Consider the following 13,121-nt stretch of genomic DNA (forward strand, 5'->3'; position numbering starts at 1 on the left):
AAACATGTTATTACATTTTACATCCAAATCTGTGCAACCCATATGTATAGCAAACACAGATGCACTAAAAATTTTTGCTCATGAAAATGACGATCCTTTTAGTTACTTATTTATATATATATGTATGTATGTATGTATGTATGTATAAATGATATATTATATAATTTATATAATTTATTTATATAATTCTTAGCTACAGAATTATATAAATATATGTGGTGCAAAAATGTGCTCTAAGATCATCAGCATTTAATTTCCTGCAGCAGTGTTGAATATGTATGTTTTCTGTTGCTCTTGTAACAAAAATCAGTTCTGACTTCACACAATCCCAGACTGCATCTCTACAGGAGTGATTTCTCTTTACCTTCTCTGTAAAACTCTTTGAGCTTCTTGGAGATCCACTGCATGGCTTTAGCAGCGATCTTGGTGCCAAAGTTCCTGTCAAATGGGGAAGGAGCACCACCCTACACAGCAGATGAACAATATTCTGATCACATCCACAATTGCATTTGTGTGTGTATGCAAATGTGTGTGTGTGTGTTTGTACCTGCTGCATGTGTCCCAGGATGTTCTTCCTGCAGTCAAAGACTCCTTTGCCCTCTTCACTGTACAGCTGGTAGATGAAGTCAGTGGTGTAGTTCTCACTGCAGTTCTCATTCCTGTAAATTACAGACACACACATACAATCACACCTCACTGCTTCTACACATATAGAGCTACATGATACACGAATCCAGTGTATTAATGCTGTATGTAAGAGAGCTAGATCATACCTGAGCACTAAACCTCTCTGGATGCTGGTCTTCATCTTCTCAGTTAAATGTTCAACGTTAGACTGAAAAATAGAGCACTCATAAAAACTCAGCATGATGCTGACGTTCTCTCTCTCTTTCCTTAAATAGTACACTCTGCTAAATATTCCTGCCTGCGTGTGGGACAGAGCATACAGAGGACGTGAAGAAGGGTACACTGTAATGCCTGTGTCTGGCAGAAGGGGGCAGACTTGACCTTTGACCCTCAACTATTAAGAATCATTGATTTGGCTTTGGCTACTTACTGTATGTTCATAATGAAATACTAGCTAGACACACATGTAGGATTTTTTCCCCCAGAAAAGAAAATAATAATAAATAAGTAAATAATTACATATACATACATACATACATACATAAAACTTTTTCAGCAAACACACTAAATTGATCAAAAGTGACAGTAAAGACTCTGTTATAACAGATTCATATTTCAAATAAATGCTGAAATTTTGAACTTGCTATTGATCATAGAATCCTGAAAAATATGCATCATGGTTTCCACAAAAATATGAAGCAGCACAACTTGTTTTCAACATTGGTAAAAAAAATAAGAAATGTTTCTTGAGCAGCAAATCAGCAAGAATGATTTCTGAAAAATCACGTGACACTGAAGACTGGAGTAATGATGCTGAAAATTCAGCTTTGCATCACAGAAATTACATTTTAAAATACTGTATATTCAAATAGACATGTTATTATAAATGTCAAGACAAGTCAAACGAGCGCGGAAATGGTATGCAATATGCATGCAATATATTATATATGAGTTACATTAAGAACAACATGTCTCGGAAATGTTTTTCAAAACTGTCCTGGAGCAGCCCAGCACTGTCTCCCTCATCTAACACACCCGATTCAACTCATCAGTTCATTAGTAGAGACTTTAAGACCTGAAGTGGGTCAGAAAAGGTAAAGAGATGCGTGTCAGATCCGCGTCACGTTCAGCAGTGGCAGCTCTTAAAGAAACAGCAGCAGACACTCGTTCTAATCCGTTCAATCCGTTCTATTTTTATTTAATAATACTAATTTATTATTCTAATCTTATTAGTTAATGGTTAATGTTCGGATAACAAGTAACGGTTGTCGGTCGGGAAAATAAACCGAAATGAACATCCCTAGACGATTGCTATGTTCATTATAACATCCAACAACAAAACACCTCAATCGCTTAGGAGACATTCTTATCTACAACTGTTCCGGCATTGAAGCAATGGCGGACTGATGACAACTCACTCAGGACGGAGCTGTGATAAAACCAAAGACTGACGCCACTGTCAATCAACAAACGTGGGAGGGGCCTGTGCAGAACTACATCATTCTGCCAAGAATCTGAGATCGGCTTGATTTGAGAAAGGGGTATGGATTTATCAGGATTTTATTTTAAAAACACTGGCTGGATTTTTTATCATTATAGGGTGGTGTACACACAGTGCCAAGACACATTTTAGTTCAAACAACATGTAAAAGTGAATTTTGCATCCGATGTCCCCTTTAATGATAGGTGGGATTAATCGCGATTAATTTTAGAAAAAATGTGCGATTAATTTGTTTTTGTTTTTTTTTCGACTGACAGCACTAATTATTTTACATCATTTCAGTCATTATTCTGTTCATCAGCAGAAAAAGAAGAAAAAAGAAGAAAAGTGATGGTTATGACATGTTGATATTTATGTCATAATACTGAATGATTACCACATTCATATTCACCATATTTTTAACACTCCAAGATATATATATATATTTTTTTTTCACAGAATACCTTGGCACATGTCTAAAAAAAAGTTTTAAGTTTTGGTACATTTTTGTTAGTGATATGTTTTCCAATCTAGGTCACAAGATGAATCTATATATAAATGCAGAGCTATATTCAGTAGGACAGAGCTATATTCAGTCACCTTGTGTCCATTCCACACAGTTACACTGCAGGTGTACACTGCAAACTATATATATAGACATACACACACACTGTTATATATATATATATACAGTGGGTACGGAAAGTATTCAGACCCCCTTAAATTTTTCAAATATATATATATATATTAGTATAGTATGGTGTCTCTCACCTGCAGGTCTCGGATGTCAAATGGCTCTTCATAGATATAGGCTGCATCCGCTCCAGCTGCCAGCCCGCCCACCGTTGCCAGGTAACCACAGTAACCGCCCATCGTCTCAATGATGAACACACGACGCTTGGTTCCGCTGGCCGACTGCTTTATACGATCACATGTCTGACACACACATTTTTATAGTTAAAGAATGAAACATATCTGTTATTATCACACTCATGCACAAGCCAGTGCAGTTCTGACACATAACGTAAACATTTAGACATACAGGATATTACTGAAGTATAACAAAAGCATAAAGCATGGTCCAAAATTAACTGGCCAATGGTGGGTAAATGAAAAAAGTTTTTAAATATTTATTGAAAACATTTTGGAAACAATTCTTTAATAATAATTTTTTTCAATCATAAAAAATGTGCACTTGTTGAGTGTTAATTTTGGACCTGTGCGCAAGCCATCACATGCAAGCACAAGGCACAACAACAGAGAACGTGCATGTGGTTTCAACTCATAAATAAGTGTTTAGGTGCAGTTCCTTTTTTGGGATGATAAATGTTTGCCATGCAACTTAGGAAAATATACAAACGTTTCAGATCAGCATAGAAATCTTTCCTGTAGTGGACAAAAATGGTTTTGTATGTTATTTAACCTCAGATAATGTAACTTGCATCTAACGCTTAATATCTCATGGGCAGATATTTATGTGAGGACAGAAAAAAAAAATAATAATAAGAGACCTGGAAAAACATTCTGTATGCATTTCTCATAACCAGATATGATTGTAAAAATGTAAAGGTGCACTAAGAAGTTTTTTCAATTGTAAAAAAAAAATAAATAAATATTAATTATATTTTTATATATATTCTTTAAAAAAAATTACATTTGACAAATGCATTTAAAGTGACATTTATCATTTTATGGTACCTAAAAGCAAATCACATGACTAGCCGAACACTTCACTTTTTCACAGTAAACCATCTACCATTGTTCACTTCATCTCGGAATAAATTATGCATGTCAAAAATGTATTTGAAGTGGAGAAGTTATGGTACTGATAAGCATATGTTTTTGTGTGTGTGTGTGTGTGTGTGTGTGTGATTTTTGTGTCAACCCAAAACAGTAGGTGTCAGTATAAAATCCAAGAATATTGTATGAGTCTCTAAGAAATAGTTCACCCAAAAATGAAAATTTGCTGAAAATGTACTCACCCTCAGGCCATCCAAGAGTTTGTTTCTTCATCAGAACAGATTTGGAGAAATTTAGCATTCCATCACTTGCTCACCAATGGATCCCCTGCAGTGAATGGGGGCCGTCAAAATGAGAGTCCAAACAGCTGATAAAAACATTACAATAATCCGTAAAACATTGATTGATGGACATGTGGATTACTTGTGGATTACTGTGATGCTTTTATAAGATGTTTGGACTCTCATTCTGATGGCACCCATTTACTGCAGAGGATCCATTGGTGAGCAATAAAAACATCCAGTAAATTTTCATTTTTTGTTGAACTATTTCTTTAACCAAAATGACTTAGTGCACCTTTAAAGATACAGCCTGACAAATTCTCTCTTTCCATTTCCGCTGTGCTGATCACTATCCTAACATCTGTCATTCCGGCTGAGGGTGGTGCGTCTTACCTCCACTATGGCATTGAGGGAGGTGTCAGCGCCAATGCTGAGGTCAGTGCCGGACACATTATTACTGATGGTGGCGGGCAGCATGCACATGGGCACACAGAACTCCTCATACCTGCTGCGGGCATCGACCAGCTGCAGCAAACTCTCAAAGGCCCGCAGCAGTGCACATGCATTAGGATGACTGCTCACTTACTTACTAGTGTACACTAAATAGAACGGAATATGCTGTACTTTCTGATTGTTTTGAGGGGTAAAAGTGTTTCCTGTCTGATCAAGACCAACATATAGTTGACCAACAGATGGAGCTCCAACTCGTGACGTGGGCATGGCCCTGGCTAAATGGTGACGGAGGGAAGTTATTTAGATAGCAGAAAGCCTCACAAACCGACTGACCGAAAAGTGCGACCGACTGAACACACCTGCACAACCAGACCAATCTGCAGCACAACCAGACCCAAAACAGCACATCAAAACACACACATGCAGACAGAAACACACAAGACATCAGGCCTGGCCCAAAACAGCATGCAGTTTGTTGCACTTACATTTGATTTGATTTGTTATTAACAACTTAATGTCTATGGACAGAATGTTGCATGCATTCTAACTGAAATATTAATGCAAGAAATCATCAGTTTGACACAAATGCTGTCCATAGACATTAAAATGTTACTGAGCATCAGTGATTAAGAACTAAAGCATGCAATAATTTTTTACTGCTGAAACCCACAAAATGAAAAGTTATTCCACAACAACATAAATAGGATATTTTAGCCATCAAATGGTTTTAGTTGTTCAATTGTTCAGAGTTTATATATATATATATATATATATATATTATATATATAATTTTGGAAATAGCAGAACCAAGCTCAAAAGAAAAAGTAATAATAAATTAATTTTATAATACTTTTATAATAAATAACAATTTTATACATTAAATGATAATGTTTTCACATCACATGCAATATAATCAAACATAAAATGCAATATAATAATTATTATTGTTATTATAATTTGGCTCTCAAGTGTGATTGTGCTGTAGTGACGATAAACACATTGTGTTGGACCAGGCCTGCAATATAAACACACACAAAGCACAGTTATAGAGTCAAGTGTGAGACTGGGTGACAGGTTGTGCTGTGTGACCACATGCGTTCGTCTGCAGACACACTGATTCAGTCAGGCTGCAGTGATCACCAACCTCACCATCACACACACTGTTATCTCATCCTACCAAATGCACCTCTACTTCATACTACAATACAAAACTCTACCTATAGAGCTGTGAGTCAACCTACTAAACACAGCAAGTATGTTTACATGCACTTTAAAATTTACATTTTAGATGGACAATAGTAATTTGTTTAAAATGTCATGTACACAGTGAGTATATATATATATATATATATATATATATACATTTTTGTATTTTTTTTATTTAAAAATATGCACACATTTACTATGCCAGTACGGCTTCGTTAATGTTTCTTGTCTTGGCAAATTAATTTATGAATTAAATAGATCACATATATGATAGCCTGTTTTTTTCAATACAAACAACAAAATCTGAATAAAAAGTCAAGTATTTTGCATCACTGGATATTACTGTTGAGTTGAAAACAGTTGTCAAATATAACATTTTTAACTACTTACATATTACACTCTTTCATTGCTACAACTGAAGTGTTATGCTGCCTTCTTTGATTTTATTGCCCATCTCAATCATTTTGACATTGACAAGTACTGTTAGACCATTGAGGCAGACCAGCCTAAAAATGTAATTTTTAAAACTTTTTTCATTCTAACAACATATTTGTTGGCTTCAGAAGGTTCCAAATGGCTTTTTTGTTTTTGGAGCATGTTACAGAAGAACTGTTTTGGGTTCCCCAAAGAAAGAATCTTTCAGTGAATGGTTCTTAAAAGAACCATTTTTTCTTAGTGTGAAGATCATTTTAATCTAAAGAACTTTTTTTCCCACTATAAAGAACCTTTAGTGCAATGGAAAGGTTCCATGGATTTTAGATGCCAAAAAAAGAACCTTTAATTTTAAGAGTGTGTATGCTTAGCCAGACAAAGTATTATGTATTGTAACTGTACATGTAAACATACTTAATACAACCAAGCACAAGTTTACCTGTTAAACAGCTCTCTCACCCTCCAAATGCAGCTCTGTTTAAACTAAAAATGCAGCTCTACCTCACCCCAAATAGAAATCTACCTCATCCCACTAAGCACCAATCTACCACACTTTCTATGCTTTGCAATGTATCTAAAAACCAAATGTACCTAAGGTTGACTCTTATGCTGCAACCCAGAAAGTGTTGTTTAACCGCAGGGCTCTACGCTTATTTTTCTTTTTAGGAGAAGTGCTCCTAACTTAAAAAATTTAGGAGCACAGTCAAAAATTTAGGAGCACCTTCTAATCAATAATCCAAAATTTGATCACGTCAAGTATTTTTAGTCTGACCTGTGTGTTTCCTGACTGGGAGGTTGGCAATCATCAGCCCTGACCTTTCAGCATATCTCACTGACAGAACAGTGCTCTTGACAAACAGATACACATGCCCACCACCCCACACACACACACTCTCTGACACGAGTGTGTGCCGTCTTACGTCCGTGATGGCGTTGAGGGCCGTGTCTGCCCCGATACTCAGGTCTGAGCCGGGGATATTGTTGGACACAGTGGCCGGGACCATCACCATGGGAACACAAAGCTCTGCGTGTTTGGAACGAGCTGCTTGCAGCTCCAACAGCCCCAAATATGCCTGCGGTCAGAGCAAGGACTTATGGGTCACTGGCCAGAATTATGGGTAATGTTAAGAAGGGGGAGGGGCAGAGAGCCATGCCCACTATGATAATGAAGGTAGGAAGATACTGTAAGTATTAATGTAGAATTTTTACTTGGTGTTTGTTGTATTCTGGCACTTTAAGATGTTTTACACTACAGTTCAAAAGTTTGGGGTCTGTAAGATTTTTTTTTTTGATGTTTTAATCTTTTATGGTCACCAAGGCTGCATTTATTTGATAAATACAGAAGAAGAAAAAAACGTAATATTGTGAAATATTATTACAATTTAAAATAACTGTTTTTTTAATATAATTTATTCCTGTGATCCAAAGTTGAAGTTCCAGCATCATTACTCCAGTCTTCAGTGTCACATGATCAATATATTATATTTTATACAAGACAAGACATTTTATACTTATTATTATTATTATCAATGCTGACAACAGTTGTGCTGCTTTATATTTTTATGGAAATCATGGTACATTACTTTCAGAATTATTTGGTTAGTAGAAAGTTTTTTAACTTTCTACTAACCAAATAATTCTGAAAATAATGTACCATGATTTGCACATAAATATAAAGATCATGTTTAAAGATCATGTTTTAAAGATTTCAAAATAAATGTTATTATTTTTAGATTACTGTCACTTTTGATCAATTTAATGTACTCATCAAATAAAATTATCAATTTCTTCAAAAAAAAATCTTACTGACCCCATTTTTTAATAGTAGTGTACGTTGTAAAGATTTTTATCTACTGTTTAGGTTTTTATATACTGTAAGATATTTATTTTAAATAAATAAGATAATCCAAATCAATGTGATATTGTGCCTCATAATTGTTAAATAAAGTGTTATTTTCTTAGAAACCAATGTATATCTGGGAACATAAACCACTGTAAATTGTTGTTTTTCACCTGTAAATAGCCATTTTATTTAATAAATATGATAAAACAGTGATAAAATAATTTACAGACATTATGTCATCCTAATGAAAAATGCTGGGAAAAGGAGTTGACTCGACTTATTTTTAGTAGAAACTTCAATGTCATAGAATCAAAATCTTATTTACTGATTGATATGCAGCAAAATATGTACAAAAACGTATTACTGTAAAGCATATTTGTACATAGACACTGCAAATGTTACATTACATACCTCAAAACCTCCAATAACCAGTAAAGCGTTAATGTTGTGAATCTTCATCTGTTCTGCAATTTTATCAATGTGCTTTGCTGGAAGAGTTCTGAAAGGATACCAGAAAAAATCCTATTCATTGCATACATGCATATCAGTGTTTTTTTTATTGACAATAGGCCCTTATAAATATAATCTTACCTTTTTGTTCCTAGCAGAGACCCGCCCTGGCCTGTCCAGCCCCCAACATCACCCCAATTGATTTCTTTTATCTGCGAGAAAGCAGGAAAAAAAAAAACAAGGAGCACATATGGGATGGACATTTGCTTTAACTCCTGTATCTCTTCATCTGTTACACAAAGCAACAGAGAATATTTGTAAAATGGCTGGAGACACATACAATCAAATATAATTGTCCAAATAAGCAAGAAAATGCCTCAAACATGCATTTAAATGGCAAACATGCATTATCGCCATTAGCAGCATTACCTCTGAAAAGAGTAAAGTAGTATCGAACAGATCTGTAATACTATACACTAGGTTAATTATGGCACTGAGCACAATGCAGCAGGGGATTGTGGGATGGAATAATGGGCTTACTGTAATCATGACTCTTTATCTCATTTGGGAAGGGATTGATTTACATACACACGTCCATATGCAGACATGTAGTGTTTCACAGACTGGGGTTGCCACCAGATTCTTTGCAAAATTATTTGTCAAAATTGAATGGCATTTCCACCACTGCTTAAATCATATATTGTATTTGACAACATTAAACATTTTAAACAATTTTAGAATAAAACATCAGATTCCTTAGTCTTGCTAGGGCTAATTTTTCACAAAATATGCATTATATTTTAACACTTTTTGTATAATTTGACAAAATTTAATTAGAACTTGATTGGAAATTTTGCATAACAAATGATAGTGATTATAATATTAAAAATAATCTATTCTGTTCTCAAGCGATATTTACCTTGATTTTTGATTACGCTGGTTTTACCTTGATTTTCAAAAAACTTTTATTAGAGGTAATTATGGTTAATAACCTCCATAATAAACAAACTAATGTCGTTAATTGTGATGGAAATAATGCCACAACAATGCAATATTTGTAAAAACTTTTTGAAATAGTTCAGAATTATTTCACTCTTCATTTTGGATTATCACACTTTAAAAAAAAAATCTGTAATATTTTTTATAATGGATATTCCTGATTTAAAATTGAAAGTCTGTGACTGGGAGAAGAAAAAAAACTATTATTATTATCTATGATTATCTATTAGCATCTACATAAAAAGTATTTGAAAAGTGCCAAAAATACATGACGAAACATCATCAACATAAAAATCCCCATAATTAACAAAACACCAATTAAACATAATGGTCTGTTAGTTTGCATTGCATTACCTGTCCCTTATAGAAGCCCTCAAATCCATCATTTACAGCAAACAAAGTGTGGCCTTCGGTGATCCCCACCCTGACGGCCGAACGCACGGCTGCATTCATGCCAGCTGCAGGAGCGCCAACATTCAACACAGCCACGTTAAATGAGCTCTAGAGAAGAGAAGAGAGCATTATCACAAAACTTAAACACAACTAAACACACAATCCCGAGTCCTCTCATTCATGAACTCAGGCCTGCGTCTCAAAGTGAGTCACATGACCTCAAAGGTTTATAGAGCAGAACGATTTGGAGTCTAATCTGTTGCACAACACAGAACAAAATCCTGGATTAAGTTGCATTTGTGAGATTGTGAGTAAATTGCTGCAGAAAACATCATGACTATGTACAAAGATGATTCAGTCTTTCTTCCTACACTCACAAACAGGTAAATACCAGGAAAGAATGCTGTGAAAATAAATCTACATTGTTTATCCCTTTGATCTTTCATTCAAAAAATTCACAATCTACCTTTCACTGAAGCAAAACAATATATTATATTATTATATTTTATACTTGAGAAAAATATATATTATATTTTATACTTGGAACAAATCAATCAAATGCTTACTAAGGAAAAAAATTGTAAAAGGAACTTCAGGAATCTATAAGATGAAAAGGCATTCAATATTCAATTCTATTCTATTCTACTCTATTCTATTTGTATATTTCATTTCCATGTACATACATGTCCTTCCTGTGTTCCATCCTCATCCCCGCAAAAGAAAATAAATAATCATATTGAGCTGTCAGTGTCACAGAAATAGGCTAAGTCAGAGGAGATATGTTATACACATTATTAATAATAATAAGATGAAAGTCATTATCACTTACATGTGGAAGTTCAGTATCAATTTTGCGATGGGACAGGAGTTTGTAAGTGTTCAGGTTGTTTTCGAAACTTCTAAAAATTTACAAAGAAAAACGAAAAAAGGATCTAAAAAGTCATTCAGACATTTTCTGTTAGGTTAAAAGCACAAAAAGTAAGATGACCCGCTTTACATTTGACATTGACATCTGCTCTGTAAAATGATGATTTTTGCGGTTTACCTGCCACGCAGTTTTACAGCTTCTTCAAATCGCTTTTCATCCATGGCCTTCTGAACCTCCTGTGTCTGCAATACGACAAACAATATATTTCCTGAGAACTTCAATACATTTACATTTAGTCATTTTGCAGACGTTTTTATCCAAAGTGACTTACAATTGGGGAATACATAAAGCGATTCTTCTTAAAGAGGCAAACAGACACACAAGTGCTTGTAATACCAAGTTTTAGGCAGTGTTCAAATAAGTACAAGCTAGAAAGGGAAGGAATAAATAAAGGGAAAGATAGAGTTTTTTTTTAAATTTAGGATGAAGTCAACACTGATGTTATCCCATGCCTTCTGCAACTCAAGCCAAAGGCTTTCCTTTGAATGTACAATAGATCTGTCCAGTTTATTTTCCAACTCGCCCCAAATTTGCTCGATGGGGTTGAGAACAATAGATCTGTCCAGTTTATTTTCCAACTCGCCCCAAATTTGCTCGATGGGGTTGAGGTCCGGACTCTGAGGGGGCCAGTCCATCATTTTCAATGTTCCAGCAGATTCCTTCCGTAGCAGATAGTTCCGGCAATAGTTCGTTTTATGGGTATTGTAATGGCCAATTCAACAAAAACAACTGAAACCTCTTAAATATGCCATGTGTTCTAATAATTTTGGCCACCACTGTATATTTTTGTCATCATTTTATAAATACACACATATCTTTTATATTTACTTGATATAAACGTGTTGACCGGTTTTGGGATGGATAAACATGTACATGACACATATACCCAAACGTGTATCAGACATACATAAACATAAATATTTGCATGGGCTAGATTTATGAAATTGTTCCAATTGCTAATGTGTTATATGTTTTACTTCATAAGGCAATATATTTCACGTATGGAAATTTAATATGTGTACATATATTTTTTTCTTTTTTTCTTTATTTATGGCTGGTCTTCTAACCTCTCTTACTGATACAGATGTGGAAAGATGACAGGAAACAAGAACTCATGTGAACTAACCACTAGGCCAGGCTCCCAGACTTAATAAGCTTCACTATAAACATTAAAACCCAAAAGACTGCCATTAGCTGAGTTACTTTCTCACCATCTGAACGCACTCCATCAGAGGAAGCCTGACAGCCTGGTTCCCACACAGAGACACCACACATGCTGGAGTACCAGGAGACGCTTCTAACAGGGCCAACACGGCTTCCACTCCCATACGACTCGCCTACGGAGGAAAAGAGAAGAGACTGAATACACCATGTCAGTGTTTTTTCCCAATTCAATCATATGTGATTTATTCAGTCAGGACCATACCAAAATCCGGTCAAAGGCAGAAGGTGTTCCTCCTCTCTGGACGTGACCCAGAATGGTGACCCGCGTGTCAAACCCCAAACAGCGTACCACCAGCTGCAGTAGAGACAACACACAATCTTCACTTCAAATCAAATACAGATGTTTCTCAAACAGATCCAGCAAGTTTGTGAAATTAAAAGTTTTAATGGCAGATATACACTACCGTACCGGACGATTTTGTAATGTTTTTTAAGTCACTTATGCTCACCAAGGCTGTATTTAGTTGATTAAAAATACAGTAAAAATAGTAATATTGTGAAATATTTTTGCAATTTAAAATAACTGTTTTCTGTCTTAATATATTTTAAAATGTAATTTATTCCTGTGATGCAGAGCTAAATTTTCAGCATCCTTCAGAAATTCTAATATTATGCTGATTTGCTGCTCAGTAAAACATTCTTGTCATTATCAATGCTGAAAACAGTTTTTGCTGCTTAATATTGTTGTGAAAACTATTCATTTTCTTTCCAGGATTCTTTGATGAATAAATAGTTCAAAAGAATAGCATTTATTAAAACTGATTTTTGTCTGTAACAATGCAAATGTCTTTACTTTCATTTTTGATCAATTTAAAGCACCCTTGCTAAATAAAAGTATTGATTTGTGACCCTGGACCACAAACCCAGTCATAAGGGTCAAATTTTCTAAATCTGAAAGCTGAATAAATAAGCTTTCAATTGATGTATGGTTTGTAAGGATAGGACAATATTTGGCCGAGATTTTTGGCTATTGCTACAAATATACCCATTCTACTTAAGGGGCCGTTCACATGTCGCGCCTAAAAACGCGTGGAAAACGCTAGGCGCGCCGCTTTCTGCTTTTTT

The 13,121-nt window shown here is 35.0% G+C and overlaps 1 protein-coding gene across 4 annotated transcripts in view; it reads right to left on the reverse strand.

Annotated features, from left to right (window-relative positions):
• The window catches only part of LOC107724812 (ATP-dependent 6-phosphofructokinase, platelet type-like), a 23,329-nt gene that overhangs the window by 5,016 nt on the left and 5,192 nt on the right, over nt 1–13,121 (reverse strand). For 3 of the 4 annotated variants that reach the window (XM_016533883.1, XM_016533881.1, XM_016533882.1), the window contains exons 7-19: nt 12,259–12,351; nt 12,044–12,169; nt 10,950–11,014; nt 10,734–10,803; nt 9,866–10,012; nt 8,654–8,724; nt 8,474–8,561; nt 7,140–7,292; nt 4,522–4,674; nt 2,879–3,043; nt 774–835; nt 548–659; nt 365–464 (exon numbers count right to left, since the gene is read on the reverse strand). In XM_016533883.1, coding sequence (XP_016389369.1) covers nt 365–464; nt 548–659; nt 774–835; nt 2,879–3,043; nt 4,522–4,674; nt 7,140–7,292; nt 8,474–8,561; nt 8,654–8,724; nt 9,866–10,012; nt 10,734–10,803; nt 10,950–11,014; nt 12,044–12,169; nt 12,259–12,351 — 1,405 coding nt within the window. The remainder of the gene's footprint in view (nt 1–364; nt 465–547; nt 660–773; nt 836–2,878; nt 3,044–4,521; nt 4,675–7,139; nt 7,293–8,473; nt 8,562–8,653; nt 8,725–9,865; nt 10,013–10,733; nt 10,804–10,949; nt 11,015–12,043; nt 12,170–12,258; nt 12,352–13,121) is intronic. The other variant, XM_016533884.1, reaches the window with a different exon arrangement.

The sequence above is a fragment of the Sinocyclocheilus rhinocerous genome, unplaced genomic scaffold (genome assembly GCF_001515625.1).
Source record: "Sinocyclocheilus rhinocerous isolate Xijiao unplaced genomic scaffold, SAMN03320098_v1.1 scaffold2500, whole genome shotgun sequence".
NCBI lineage: Eukaryota > Metazoa > Chordata > Actinopteri > Cypriniformes > Cyprinidae > Sinocyclocheilus > Sinocyclocheilus rhinocerous.